The following is a 13929-nucleotide window of genomic DNA, read 5'->3' on the forward strand; positions in this document are numbered from 1 at the left end:
GGGAAGTTTAGATTAGACAGGAGGAACAATGTCTTAGAATCACAGAATGAGTCAGGGTTGGAAGGGACCACAAGGAGCAGCCAGTTCCAACCCCCCTGCCATGCCCAGGGACACCCTACCCTAGAGCAGGCTGCACACAGCCTCACACAGCCTGGCCTCAAACACCTCCAGCCATGGGACCTCAACCACCTCCCTGGGCAACCCAGTCCAGCCTCTCACCACTCTCATGCTGAAGAACTTCTTTTTCACAGTGAAAACGTTTTCTGTAGTGTTCACATGGAACCTCCTCTGCTCCAGCTTGCACACACTGTCCCTGGTCCTGTCTTTGGACAGCACTTGAGCAGAGCCTGGCTCCATCCTCCTCACACTGCCCTTCATATGTCTATAAACAGGAGTGAGGTCACCCCTCAGTCTTCTCCAAGCTCAAGAGCCCCAACAGCCTCAGCATGCTCCTCAATACAAGAGAGATGTTGAGGTGCTGGAAGGTGTCCAGAGAAGGGCAAGGAAGCTGGTGAGGGGCCTGGAGCACAGCCCTGTGAGGAGAGGCTGAGGGAGCTGGGGGTGTGCAGCCTGCAGCAGAGGAGGCTCAGGGCTGACCTCATTGCTGTCTACAACTGCCTGAAGGGAGGCTGTAGCCAGGTGGGGTTGGGCTCTTCTGCCAGGCAAGCAGCAAGAGAAGAAGGGGACAGAGTGTCAAGTTGTGGCAGGGGAGGTCTAGTTTGGATGTTGTTAGGAAGTTGTTGTCAGAGAGAGTGATTGGCATTGGAATGGGCTGCCCAGGGAGGTGGTGGAGTCTCTGTGCCTGGAGGTGTTGAAGCCAAGCCTGGCTGAGGCACTTAGTGCCATGGTCTGGTTGCTTGGCCAGGGCTGGGTGCTAGGTTGGACTGGCTGAGCTTGGAGGTCTCTTCCAACCTGCTTGATTCTGTGATTCTATGACTCTAATGCCTCCCCACCACCCCATACTATGTCTCTCTGTACCCTCCCCATACTTTACCAATTGATCTCTCCAGCTCCAGGATGAGCCAGGCCCAAACTAGCAGCACAAGCAAGGCTGAACCTGGAGTCACATTCCCATGCCTAACCCAAGTTAAAGCTCCACCAGGAGCAGAGAGGAAGGGAAAAAAGGCAGCAGAGAATCACAGAACCTCAGAGGTTGGAAGGCACTGCCAGAGATCATCCAGTCCCAGTCATGATTCTGTGATTCTATATTCCAAACCCTCTTCAGCGTCTTTGTGGCTCTCTGCTAGATGCTTTCAAGCAGTTCCCTGAGGTCTTTCTTGTATGAGTGACCCAGAACTAGACCAAATATTCCAGGTATGGCCTCACCAGGGCAGAGTAGAGGGTGAGGTGAACCTCCCTTTCCCTGCTCACCACACCCCTTCTATTGTAGCCCAGGATGCCATCGGTCTTCTTGGCCACAAGGGCACATCTGCATAGCTTCACAGTCCCACCATGGATGGGAGCTCCACCACAGCCCTGGGCAGTTCCCAGCAGACACAGAGGGACATTTTTCTCTGAGGGGTTTGTGATCAATGTCCCCAGGCTGGGGGTAGTGGTGGGGAAAGAGATGCAGCACTGCTCACATTGGCTGCGAGGATGCTGGCAGGGTCAGGCTTTCACTGCAGCCAGCATGAGGTGTTCACTGATTTGGTTCTCTTGTTTGTGACAAGAGGAGTCCCTCAGGGGTCAGTCCTGGCACCAGTCTTGTTCAACATCTCTGTGGGTGCCATGGACAGAGGCACTGAGTGCAGCCTCAGCAAGTTTGCTGAGCACACCAAGCTGTGTGGTGCAGCAGCCAGGCTGGAGGGCAGGGATCCATCCAGAGGGACCTGGGCAGGCTGCAGAGGTGGGTACAAGCCAAGCTCAGGAGGTTCAACAAGAGCAAGTGCAAGGTCCTGCAGCTGGGTGGAGGCAATGCCAAGCAGCAATGCAGGCTGGGCAGTGAGTGGCTGGAGAGCAGCCCTGAGGAGAGGGACTTGGGGGTGCTGCTGGAGGAGAAGCTCAGCAGGAGCCAGCAGTGTGCACTTGCAGCCCAGAAAGCCAAGCAGAGCCTGGGCTGCATCAGCAGAAGTGTGGCCAGCAGGGCCAGGGAGGTGATTCTCCCCCTCTGCTCTGCTCTGCTGAGACCCCACCTGGAGTACTGCATCCAGTTCTGGAGCCTCTATTCCAAGAGGGCTGTGGAGATGCTGGAGTGTGTCCAGAGCAGGGCCAGGAGGATGCTGAGAGGGCTGCAGCAGCTCTGCTGTGAGCACAGACTGAAAGAGTTGGGGCTGTGCAGGCTGCAGAAGAGGAGGCTCCCAGGTGACCTTCTTGTGGCCTTCCAGGATCTGAAGGGGGCTACAAAAAAGCTGGGGAGGGACTTTTGAGGGTGTGAGGGAGTGGCAGGAGTGGGGGGAATGGAGCACAGCTGGAGGTGGGGAGCTGGAGAGTGGAGGTGAGGAGGAAGTTGTTGAGCAGGAGAGTGGTGAGAGGCTGGACTGGGTTGCCCAGGGAGGTGGTTGAGGCCCCATGGCTGGAGGTGTTTGAGGCCAGGCTGTGTGAGGCTGTGTGCAGCCTGCTCTAGGGTAGGGTGTCCCTGGGCATGGCAGGGGGGTTGGAACTGGCTGCTCCTTGTGGTCCCTTCCAGCCCTGACTGACTCTCTGATTCATTTCAGCACCTGGGGGTGAGGACAAGGTCCTGGCAGGACTTTATGCAGAAGATCACTGATTTGGAGGAATCCATTGAGCAATGTTTTAGACATCTTGAAAAGCCACTCAGTGAGGGACTGGGTCAAGCCAAGGAGTCCTATGATAGAAACATCAAGAAGATCTTCAACGTGAGTATAAAGCAACTGCTTTGGCAACATCAGAAGAATTCACTTTGGAGGAGACCCTTGGAGGGCAGAGTGATGGGCAGGGTCCAGCAGAGGCTATAAAGGCAGTGAGGGGACTTTCACACTGACTAGGAGAGGCTGAGAGAGTTTGGCCTGTTTCACCTGGAGAACAGAAGACTGAGAGGGGATCTTCTCAGTGATCTTCTCTCTTTATAGTGGCAGGTGTCCCTGCCTATGGTGGGGGATTGGAAATAGATGATCTTTGAGGTCCCTTCCAATTTAAACCATTCTATGATCAATAGCTAAAAGGCCAGGGGCAAGAGGATGAGGTCAGACCCTTGTCAGTGGTGTCCAGCAACAGGGCAAGGGCTGGATGTTAGGAGGAAGTTGTTCCCAGAGAGAGTGATTGGCATTGGAAGAACTTCCTCCTAACATCCAGCCTAGACCTCCCCTGGCACAACTTTAGACTGTGTCCCCTTCTTCTGCTGCTGCTTGCCTGGCAGAAGAGACCAAATTTACCACCACCATTTCCACCACAAATCCAAAACCAGCCCTACAGAAGATGCTATATGAAAATGAACTCCAGCCCAGCCCAAACCAGCATAACCTGGCTAGAAAAAGCTCAGGAACCAGGGGAGGGACTTTGAGGCTGTCAGGGAGTGGCAGGACTGGGGGGAATGGAGCAAAGCTGGAGGTAGGGAGCTTGAGAGTGGAGGTGAGGAGGAAGTTGTTGAGCAGGAGAGTGGTGAGAGGCTGGACTGGGTTGCCCAGGGAGGTGGTTGAGGCCCCATGGCTGGAGGTGTTTGAGGCCAGGCTGTGTGAGGCTGTGTGCAGCCTGCTCTAGGGTAGGGTGTCCCTGGGCATGGCAGTGGGCTTGGAACTGGCTGCTCTTTGTGGTCCCTTCCAACCCTGCCTGATTCTATAATCCTATGATTCCTGGAGCTGAAGCTTTCCTGAAAGGCTTGTCATAGAATCAACCAACCAGGTTGGAAGAGACCTCCAAGATCATCCAGTCCAACCTAGCACCCAGCCCTAGCCAGTCAACCAGACCATGGCACTAAGTGCCTCAGCCAGGCTTTTCTTGAACACCTCCAGGCACAGAGACTCCACCACCTCCCTGGGCAGCCCATTCCAATGCCAATCACTCTCTCTGACAACAACTTCCTAACATCCAGCCTAGACCTCCCCCAGCACAACTTGAGACTGTGTCCCCTTGTTCTATTGCTGGTTGCCTGGGATAAGAGACCACCCCCCACCTGTCTACAATGTCCCTTCAGGTAGTTGTAGACAGCAATGAGGTCAATGAGGTCAAGCCCTGGAACAGGCTGCCCACGGCAGTGATGGAGTCACCATCTCCAGAGAGGTTTAGAAGTGGCATAGATGTGACACTGAGGGACATAGTTCAGCACAGTGGTGGGTTAATGGTTGGACCTGATGATGTTGACAGTCTCTTCCAAGCAGAATGACTCTGTGTTGTGTGGTGCTGCTGCTGACTGAGCATTGTGTGCTGTCTGTGCCTTGCTCCTCTGTGTTCCCCACCCAACAGCAAGTCAGGAACCGTCAGGGCTTCCACAGGACCCTGAAAGCTGTGTGCCTGAAGGAGGGGGTGTACGTGTCCAAGACCTTCGGCCGGATAGACATCAATGGCTCCCTGGCTCAGCCCATCTACGAAAGGATTGACATGACTTTTGGGAACATCTTCAGGTGGGAGGCTCCCTGCTCTCTGAGGTGGGGAGAGATGGGTCTGATGGGTGAATGTGGGGCTGGTGGCTGAGGGATTGGGTGGATGGTAGGGATCGGCGACTTAATCATAGAACCATAGAATCAAGCAGGTTGGAAGAGACCTCCAAGCTCAGCCAGTCCAACCTAGCACCCAGCCCTGCCCAAGCAACCAGACCATGGCACTAAGTGCCTCAGCCAGGCTTGGCTTCAACACCTCCAGGCACAGAGACTCCACCACCTCCCTGGGCAGCCCATTCCAATGCCAATCACTCTCTCTGACAACAACTTCCTAACAACATCCAGCCTAGACCTCCCCTGACACAGCTTGACACTCTGTCCCCTTGTTCTGTTGCTGCTTGCCTGGCAGAAGAGACCAACCCCACCTGGCTACAGCCTCCCTTCAGGGAGTTGTAGACAGCAATGAGTTCTGCCCTGAGCCTCCTCTTCTGCAGGCTGCACACCCCCAGCTCCCTCAGCCTCTCCTCACAGGGCTGTGCTCCAGGCCCCTCACCACCTTCCTTGCCCTTCTCTGGACACCTTCCAGCACCTCAACATCTCTCTTGAATTGAGGAGCCCAGAACTGGACACAGCACTCAAGGTGTGGCCTGAGCAGTGCTGAGTCCAGGGGTAGAAGAACCTCCCTTGTCCTGCTGGCCACACTGCTCCTGATCCAGCCCAGGTTGCCATTGGCTCTGCTGCCCACCTGGGCACTCTGCTGGCTCATCTTCAGCTCCTATCTACCAGCACCCCCAGGTCCCTCTCTGCCTGGCTGCTCTCAGCCACTCAGTCCCCAGCCTGTAGTGCTGCTTGGGGTTGTTGTGGCCAAAGTGCAGAATCCTGCACTTGGCCTTGTTCAATCTCATCCCATGACTTGAGGTACACGAGGAGGCTGGTGGCATGTTCTGTACTGGGGCCGGTGATGTTTGTTACCTTTATAAGTGACATGGGGGCTGGGGGCTAGGTTGGACTGGGTGAGCTTGGAGGTCTCTTCCAACCTGGTTGATTCTATGATTCTGTGGTTCCAGGGGATTGGGTTCATCCTTGGCAAATGTCTAGATCACAGGATGCTAGGGGTTGGAAGGGACCCAAGGAGATCATTGAGTCCAACTCCCCTGCCGGAGCAGGACCACACAATGTAGCACAGGTCACACAGGAACACATCCAGACAGGCCTGAAAAGGCTCCAGAGAAGGAGACTCCACAACCTCTCTGGGCAGCCTGTGCCAGTGCTCTGGGACCCTTACAGTCAAGAAGTTCCCCCTTGTGTTGAGCTGGAACCTCCTGTGCTGCAGCTTACACCCACTGCTCCTTGTCCTATCCCAGGGAGCAGTGAGCAGAGCCTGCCCCCCTCTCCTCACCCCCAGCCCTCAGATGTTTATAAAAATTGATTAAATCCCCTCTCAGTCTTCTCCAGACTAAGCAGCCCCAGGTCCCTCAGCCTCTCCTCCTCAGGCAGTGCTCCACTCCCCTCATCATCCTTGTAGCCCTGCCCTGGACCCTCTCTGGCAGATCCCTGTCCCTCTTAAACTGGGACTTAAACAGATGGCACCAAGCTGAGTGGTGTGGTTGATGTGTCTGAGGGATGGGATCCATTCAGAGGAACCTGGACAAGCTGGAGCAGTGGAGCCATGTAATCTGTCTGAGGTTCTACAAGGCCAGGTGTAAGGTCCTGCACCTGGATCGACCCAGGCTGGGGGATGAAAGAGTGAAGTGCAACCCTGCGAAGGACTTGGGGGTGCTGGTGGATGAAAAGCTGGACACCAGCCAGCAGTGTGCCCTCTGGATAACTTTCACAGCTCCTGTCCCACCCAATCCACCCAGTGATTCCATGATTGTAGCCTCATTGTGTTCTCTAGAGGAGGTTTACCCTTTCTGGGGCTGCAGCAACTGTTCTGCTCTGCTATTTCTATTCCTTCTCTATTCTATTCTATTCTATTCTATTCTATTCTATTCTATTCTATTCTATTCTATTCTATTCTATTCTATTCTATTCTATTCTATTCTATTCTATTCCTATTCCTTTCCTATTCCATTTCTATTCTATTGCTATTCCTATTCCATTACTATTCTATTACTGTTTCTGCTCCATTCCATTCCTATGCTATTCCATTCTGTTCCTGCTCCATTTCTATTCCTATTCCATTCCTATTCCATTTCTATTCCTATTCCATTTCTATTCCTATTCCATTTCTATTCCTATTCCATTTCTATTCCTATTCCATTCCTATTCCTATTCCATTCCTATTCCATTTCTATTCCTATTCCATTCCTATTCCATTTCTATTCCTATTCCATTACTATTCTATTACTGCTCCTGCTCCATTCCATTCCTATGCTATTCCATTCTGTTCCTGCTCCATTTCTATTCCTATTCCATTCCTATTCCATTTCTATTCCTATTCTATTCCTATTCTATTTCCATTCCTATTCCTGCCTCCTTGTGCTTTCCCCTTGGCTTCACTGCTCCATCAGGGTGGGGAGAAGGTGGAAGATGGGACTCCTTTTTCACTGACAATGAACTTATCACCCCCACAGGATCCAGATGGATGACAGCTCTGTGCTGAAAACCTGCCTGGACAAGTTCAAAGATGCCATGAAACAGCAACTGCAGAGAGCTGTGGAGAGTGCAGTGCCTGACAGAAGCAACAAGCTCGAGTTCCTTTACCAGGAGGTGTGGTCACCTTGTAAGGAGGAGGGAGGATGCCCATGAGGGGCTGTGCAAGAAAGAATGAGTCTGAGGAAAGGGGATAAGGGGAAAGCAGAGGCTTTGTAGCCCCTCTTGAGGTGATCTTGGCACTGGTGAAGCCACACCTCAAATACTGAGTTCACATTTGGGTCTCTCGCTCCAAGACAGACAATTGAGGAGCTGAAACATGTCTAAAGAAGGGCAACAGAGCTGGTGAAGCACAAGTCTTGTGAGGAGTGGCTGAGGAAACTGAGGTTGTCTAGGCTGGAGTAAAGGAGGCTCAGGGGAGACTTTCTCTTTTCATAACTCCCAAAAAGAATCAGAATCAAGCAGGCTGGAAGAGACCTCCAAGCTCAGCCAGTCCAACCTAGCACCCAGCCCTGCCCAAGCAACCAGACCATGGCACTAAGTGCCTCAGCCAGGCTTGGCTTCAACATCTCCAGGCACGGTGACTCCACTACCTCCCTGGGCAGCCCATTCCAATGCCAATCACTCTCTCTGACAACAACTTCCTCATAACATCCAGCCTAGACCTCCCCTGGAAGGTTGGGGCAAGGTGGAGGTTGGTCTCTTCTTCCACAAAACAAGGACCAGGACAAGGGGAAATAGCCTCAAGTTACCCCAGAGGAGATTTAGTTTGGACATGAACAATTCCTTCCACAAAAGTCTCATCAAGCCCTGGGACAGGCTGCCCAGGGCAGTGGTGGAGTCACCATCCCTGGAGGGGCTTGAAAATCATGGACGTGTGATGCTGAGGGACAGGATGAGGCATTTAGTGCCATGGTCTGGTTGATTGGCCAGGGCTGGGTGCTAGGTTGGACTGGCTGAGCTTGGAGGTCTCTTCCAACCTGCTTGACTCTATGATTCTGTGTTTTAGTTGAGACTTGTCAGTACTGAGTTAAGAGTTGGACTTGATGACCATGAAGGTCTCTTCCAACTCAATTCTATGATGCTGTGATTAGCTCTGTTTCAGTGTCCTGTAGAAGTGCAAAGAGAGATGTGAGTCGTTCCACCTGGCCTTTGGCAAGTGTGGTAGTGAGGAAGGTGTGGAGTCCATGCACTTGTTCTGTTGGTCAGGGGTAAAACTTCCTAGCTGGACATTAGAATGGAGTAGGAATAGCAACAGGAATAGAAATGGAATAGCAATAGGAACAGAAATGGAATAGGATGGAATAGGAATGGAAATAAAATGGAATAGGAGTGGAATAGAATAGAAATAGAACAGGAATTGAATAGAATAGAACATAAATGGAATGGGATAGAATAGGAATGGAAATAAAATTGAATAGGAATGGAATAGAATAGAAATAGAATAGGAATTGAATAGAACAGAAATGGAATGGGATGGAATAGGAATGGAAATGAAATGGAATAGAATAGAAATAGAATAGGAATTGAATAGAATATGAATAGAAATGGAATAGGAATGGAGTGGAAATAAAATGGAATAGGAATAGAATAGGAATAAAATGGAATAGGAATGGAATAGGAATAGAATAGGAATAAAATGGAATAGGAATGGAATAGAATAGAAATAGGAATAGAATAGGAATGGAATAGGAATAGGAATGGAATGGAATAGAATAGGAATGCAATGGAGCACAACAGAATGGAATAGCATAGGAATGGAATGGAGTAGGAACAGTAATAGAATAGGAATGGAATAGGAATAGAATAGGAATAAAATGGAATAGGAATGGAATAGGAATAGAATAGGAATAGAATAGGAATAAAATGGAATAGGAATAGAATTGGAATAAAATGGAATAGGAATGGAATAGAATAGAAATAGCAGTAGACTAGGAATAGAAATGGAATGAAATAGGAATAAGAATAGAATAGGAAATGAATAAGAATAGAAATGGGATAGGATAGACTAGGAATGGAATAGGAATGGGAATAAAATAGAATTGGAATGGAATAGGAATAGCAATAGAATAGAAATGGAATATGAATAGGAAAGTAATAGGAATAGGTGGGATAGAATAGAATAGGAATGGGAATAGAATAGGAATGGAATGGGAATGGAAATAGAATAGAGTAGGAATTGAATAGGAATAGAAATGGAATAGAAACAGAATGGAATAGAATAGGAATGGAATGGGAATAGAATAGGAATGGAATAGAACAGAGCAGGACGTTTTTCATCTGGAAGAAAGGTCTTCTGTGTTCCATCCAAGCACAACAGAGAGGTGATGCTCCCCAGCACCAACTGTTCCATCCCCCTGTTGCACACCACACTCTGCTGTAGATAGTCTCTATCAGAACACTGTCATGAGTACAGCACAGATCATTTTGTACAACCAAAGCAGTGGTGTTAAGCATCTGAAGTTATTCTTGCAGGTGAATGCCATTGTCAGGGAGATTGAAAAAATCATCCTCCAGAGGAAAGCAGAAATCTACAACTCCCTGACCACATCCATTCAACAGGACCTGGTGCCATACTATAAAGGTATGACCACTCATGTCCTCTTTCTTACCAGCTGGTGAGGGGCCTGGGACACAAACCCTATGAGGAGAGGCTGAGGGAGCTGGGGGTGTGCAGCCTGCAGAAGAGGAGGCTCAGGGCAGACCTCATTGCTGTCTGCAACTGCCTGAAGGGAGGCTGTAGCCAGGTGGGGTTGGTCTCTTCTGCCAGGCAAGCAGCAAGAGAAGAAGGGGACAGAGTGTCAAGTTGTGTCAGGGGAGGTCTAGGCTGGATGTTGTTAGGAAGTTCCTGGCAGAGAGAGTGATTGGCATTGGAATGGGCTGCCCAGGGAGGTGGTGGAGTCTCTGTGCCTGGAGGTGCTGAAACCAAGCCTGGCTGAGGCACTTAGTGCCATGGTCTGGTTGCTTGGCCAGGGCTGGGTGCTAGGTTGGAGTGGATGATCTTGGAGGTCTCTTCCAACCTGCTTGGTTCTATGATTCTATGATTTCAGTGTGTCTGTCACCACTCTTCCAACAGCTGCTGCCATGAAAACTGGACCACAAGCCTGCACGAGGATGACAGAAAGCCTTTGCAACGGTATCATGAGAGAGGTGGAAGATGGAATGTTTGAAAGAGCTCAGGCAAAGATGAGACAGGAGTTTCAGGTCCTGAAGGTAAGCTCTGCATTGCCTTGCTCCTTGGAGAGCTCTCTACAGCCATAGGCAGTGTTTGAGGGTAGGGATCAACCACCCCAAAGAAGGGTCTGCTGAAGATCTGGGTGGTAATGTGAAGGCATCTCCTCAGAGGATGTTGATGTCAAGAGGCTCTCACATAGACTGGGAGGGCACTGTTGGCATTATTTTAGCAGCAGGAGACACATACAGTAGTTAGGAGGAAGTTCTTCACAGAGAGAGTGATTGGCATTGGAATAGGCTGCCCAGGGAGGTGGTGGAGGCACCGTCCCTGGAGGTGTTGAAGCAAAGCCTGGCTGAGGCACTTAGTGCCATGGTCTGGTTGCTTGGCCAGGGCTGGGTGCTAGGTTGGAGTGGATGATCTTGGAGGTCTCTTCCAGCCTGGTTGATTCTATGATTCTATGATTCAAGGATTACAGCTGGGTCAAGGCACTGACCTAGTTTAGCTCACTTAAGGCAATAATGTGTGTCTGAGACCCAAACATCTAACTCAGTAGCCATTATCAGGCATCAATGGCAACTACATCACTCATATCATAGAATCAAGCAGGTTGGAAGAGAGCTCCAAGCTCAGCCAGTCCAACCTAGCACCCAGCCCTGCCCAAGCAACCAGACCATGGCACTAAGTGCCTCAGCCAGGCTTGGCTTCAACACCTCCAGGCACAGAGACTCCACCACCTCCCTGGGCAGCCCATTCCAATGCCAATCACTCTCTCTGACAATAACTTCCTAACAACATCCAGCCTAGACCTCCCCTGGCACAACTTGACACTCTGTCCCCTTCTTCTGTTGCTGATTGCCTGGCAGAAGAGCCCAACCCCACCTGGCTACAGCCTCCCTGCAGGCAGCTGCAGACAGCAATGAGGTCAGCCCTGAGCCTCCTCTTCTGCAGGCTGCACACCCCCATCTCCCTCAGCCTCTCCTCACAGGGCTGTGCTCCAGGCCCCTCACCAGCTTCCTTGCCCTTCTCTGGACACCTTCCAGCACCTCAACATCTCTCTTGACTTGAGGAGCCCAGAACTGGACACAGCACTCAAGGTGTGGCCTGAGCAGTGCTGAGCACAGGGGCAGAAGAACCGCCCTTGTCCTGCTGGCCACACTGCTCCTGATCCAGCCCAGGATGCCATTGGCTCTGCTGCCCACCTGGGCACACTGCTGCCTCATCTTCAGCTCCTCTCTATCAGCACCCCCAGCTTCCTCTCTGCCTGGCTGCTCTCAGCCACTCTGTCCCCAGCCTGTAGCACTGCTTGGGGTTGTTGTGGCCAAAGTGCAGTACCCTGCACTTGGCCTTGTTCAATCTCATCCCATTGGCCTCTGCCCACCCATCCAGCCTGGCCAGGTCCCTCTGCAGGGCTCTCCTACCCTCCAACAGCTCCACACCTGCTCCTAGCCTGGTGTCATCTGCAAACTTACTGCTGCTGGACTCAATCCCCTGGTCCAGATCATCAACAAAGATATTGAACTGGACTGGGCCCTGCCCCAAATTAATCCTCAAATTAAGAATGTTTCAGGCTTTAGAGTAGCTCACAGCTCCTGCCTCTGCAGCTGAGAGCTTCTCAGCCCCAGCAAGCAGTAGGTAGGACATGGAGATGCTACAGCCCAAGGGTCTCCAAGCCCTGTTCCCTGCTGACCTTGTTGGTTGTGTGTTGGCTGCAGGAGGATATCACCAAGGAGGTGAAGAAGGACTTCTCTGACATGCTTGACCTTGCCTTTGGCCCGCCAGATCCTTTCACCAGTGAGCTTCCAGGTATGGGCCAAGACAGGCTTTGGAGGGATGTTCTGTGCAGTGCCTGCAGCTCCAGCTCTTGCCACCCTGCTTTGGAGGGGCTGTACTGGCAGCAAAGGGCAACAGGAGTGCCCAGCTGTGGCACTGCCACGAAGCCCTCCACTCTTCTGCAAGTTGCCTTTCACCTGCCGTGCTCCAGCTTCCAAACCTTCAACACCAAATAACCAAACACCACCAGGGAAAAGAACCCCATGAGTGTGCTGGACCACACTTTTCCAGAGGGAACCTGCACAAGCTTGGGAAGTCAGCCTGTGTGAACCTCATGGGGATCAATATGGCCAAGAGCAAAGTCCTACCTCTGGGTCAGAGCAAGCCCTAGAGTGTCAGTCCAAGCTTGGGCATGAAGGGATGGAGATCAGCCCCAAGGAGAAGGGCTTGAGGGTGATGCTAGGTGGAGAGCTGGCCAGGAGCTGGCAGTGTGCACTCACAGCCAGATCTGCTGGGCTGCAGCCAGAGCAGCGTGGCCAGAAGATTGAAGGAGGGGAATGTGCCCCTGTGCTCCTCTCTGGTCAGACCCAGCCTGGCTGTGCTGTGCTTAGCTGTGTGTCCTTCAGCACAGCAGAGACATGGACCTGGTGGTGCTAGTCCAGAGACTGTGATTGAAGGAGAGGAATGTGCCCTTCTGCTCCCTCCTGGTCAGACCCAGCCTGGTTGTGCTGTGCTTAGCTCTGGGTGCTTCAGCACAGCAGAGACATGGACCTGTTGGTGCTAGTCCAGAGACTGTGATTGAACGAGGGGAATGTGCCCCTCTGCTCCTCTCTAGTCAGACCCAGCCTGGCTGTGTCCTTCAGCACAGCAGAGACATGGATCTGTTGGTGCTAGTCCAGAGACTGTGACTGAAGGAGGGGAATGTGCCCCTCTGCTCCTCTCTAGTCAGACCCAGCCTGCTGTGCTGTGCTTAGCTGTGTATCCTTCAGCACAGCAGAGACATGGACCTGTTGGTGCTAGTCCAGAGACTGCAAAAATGATCAGAGGGCTGGAACCCCTCTGCTGTGAGGCCAGGCTGAGAGTTGGAGTTGTTCAGCCTGGAGAAAGCTCCAGGGAGACCTTCTTGTGACCTTTCAGTAGTTAAAGGGGCCTGTGAGAAAGCAGGGGACAGACCTTTTAGTTGTGACAGGACAAGGGGTGATGGTTTTAAAGTAAAAGTGGAGAGATTTGGGCTAGAGAGAAGGAAGAAGTTGTGCTGAGACAGTATCCCAGGGTGCCCAGAGAGGTGGTGAGAGCCCCATCCCTGGAACCATTCCAGGCTAGGTTGGATGGGGCTCTGAGCAATCTGTGCTAGCTGAGGATGTCTCTGCTGACTGCAGGTGGGTTGGACTAGGTGACATCATTATAGGTGTCTTCCAACCCAACCCATTCTGTGATTCTGATTCAGAGATTTCAGGGTGAAGGGAGGGTGACAGACTGGCCATGGACCATCTCATGAGGGTCACAGAGCCCTGGAGCAGGCTGCCCAGAGAGGTTGTGGAGTCTCCCTCTCTGGAGGCTTTCAAAACCTACCTGGATGTGTTTCTGTGTGAGCTACCCTAGGAGATCCTGCCTTGGCAGGGAGGCTGGGAGGTGATCTGCAGGAGAGCAGCCCTGTGCAGAGGGACCTGGGAGTGCTGGGAGAGAACATCCATGGCACAGCAATGTGCCCTTGTGGCCAAGAAGGCCAATGGGATCCTGGGGTGCATTAAGCAGAGTGTGTCCAGCAGATCAAGGGAGGTTCTCCTGCCCCTCTGCTCTGCCCTGCTCAGACCTCATCTTGAATACTGCCTTCAGTTTTGGACTGCCCAGTTGAAGAGGGACAGGGATCTGCTGGAGAGGGTCCAGCAGAGAGCT

General features: G+C 51.8%; 1 protein-coding gene across 2 annotated transcripts in view; it reads left to right on the forward strand.

Moving 5' to 3' along the window:
• The window catches only part of NUGGC (nuclear GTPase, germinal center associated), a 31566-nt gene that overhangs the window by 16699 nt on the left and 938 nt on the right, over positions 1 to 13929 (forward strand). For both annotated transcript variants that reach the window (XM_064146608.1, XM_064146610.1), the window contains 6 exons: positions 2655 to 2816; positions 4360 to 4517; positions 7070 to 7205; positions 9564 to 9672; positions 10165 to 10301; positions 11976 to 12066. In XM_064146608.1, the coding sequence (XP_064002678.1) occupies positions 2655 to 2816; positions 4360 to 4517; positions 7070 to 7205; positions 9564 to 9672; positions 10165 to 10301; positions 11976 to 12066 (793 nt within the window). The remainder of the gene's footprint in view (positions 1 to 2654; positions 2817 to 4359; positions 4518 to 7069; positions 7206 to 9563; positions 9673 to 10164; positions 10302 to 11975; positions 12067 to 13929) is intronic.

The sequence above is a fragment of the Pogoniulus pusillus genome, chromosome 7, assembly GCF_015220805.1.
Source record: "Pogoniulus pusillus isolate bPogPus1 chromosome 7, bPogPus1.pri, whole genome shotgun sequence".
NCBI lineage: Eukaryota > Metazoa > Chordata > Aves > Piciformes > Lybiidae > Pogoniulus > Pogoniulus pusillus.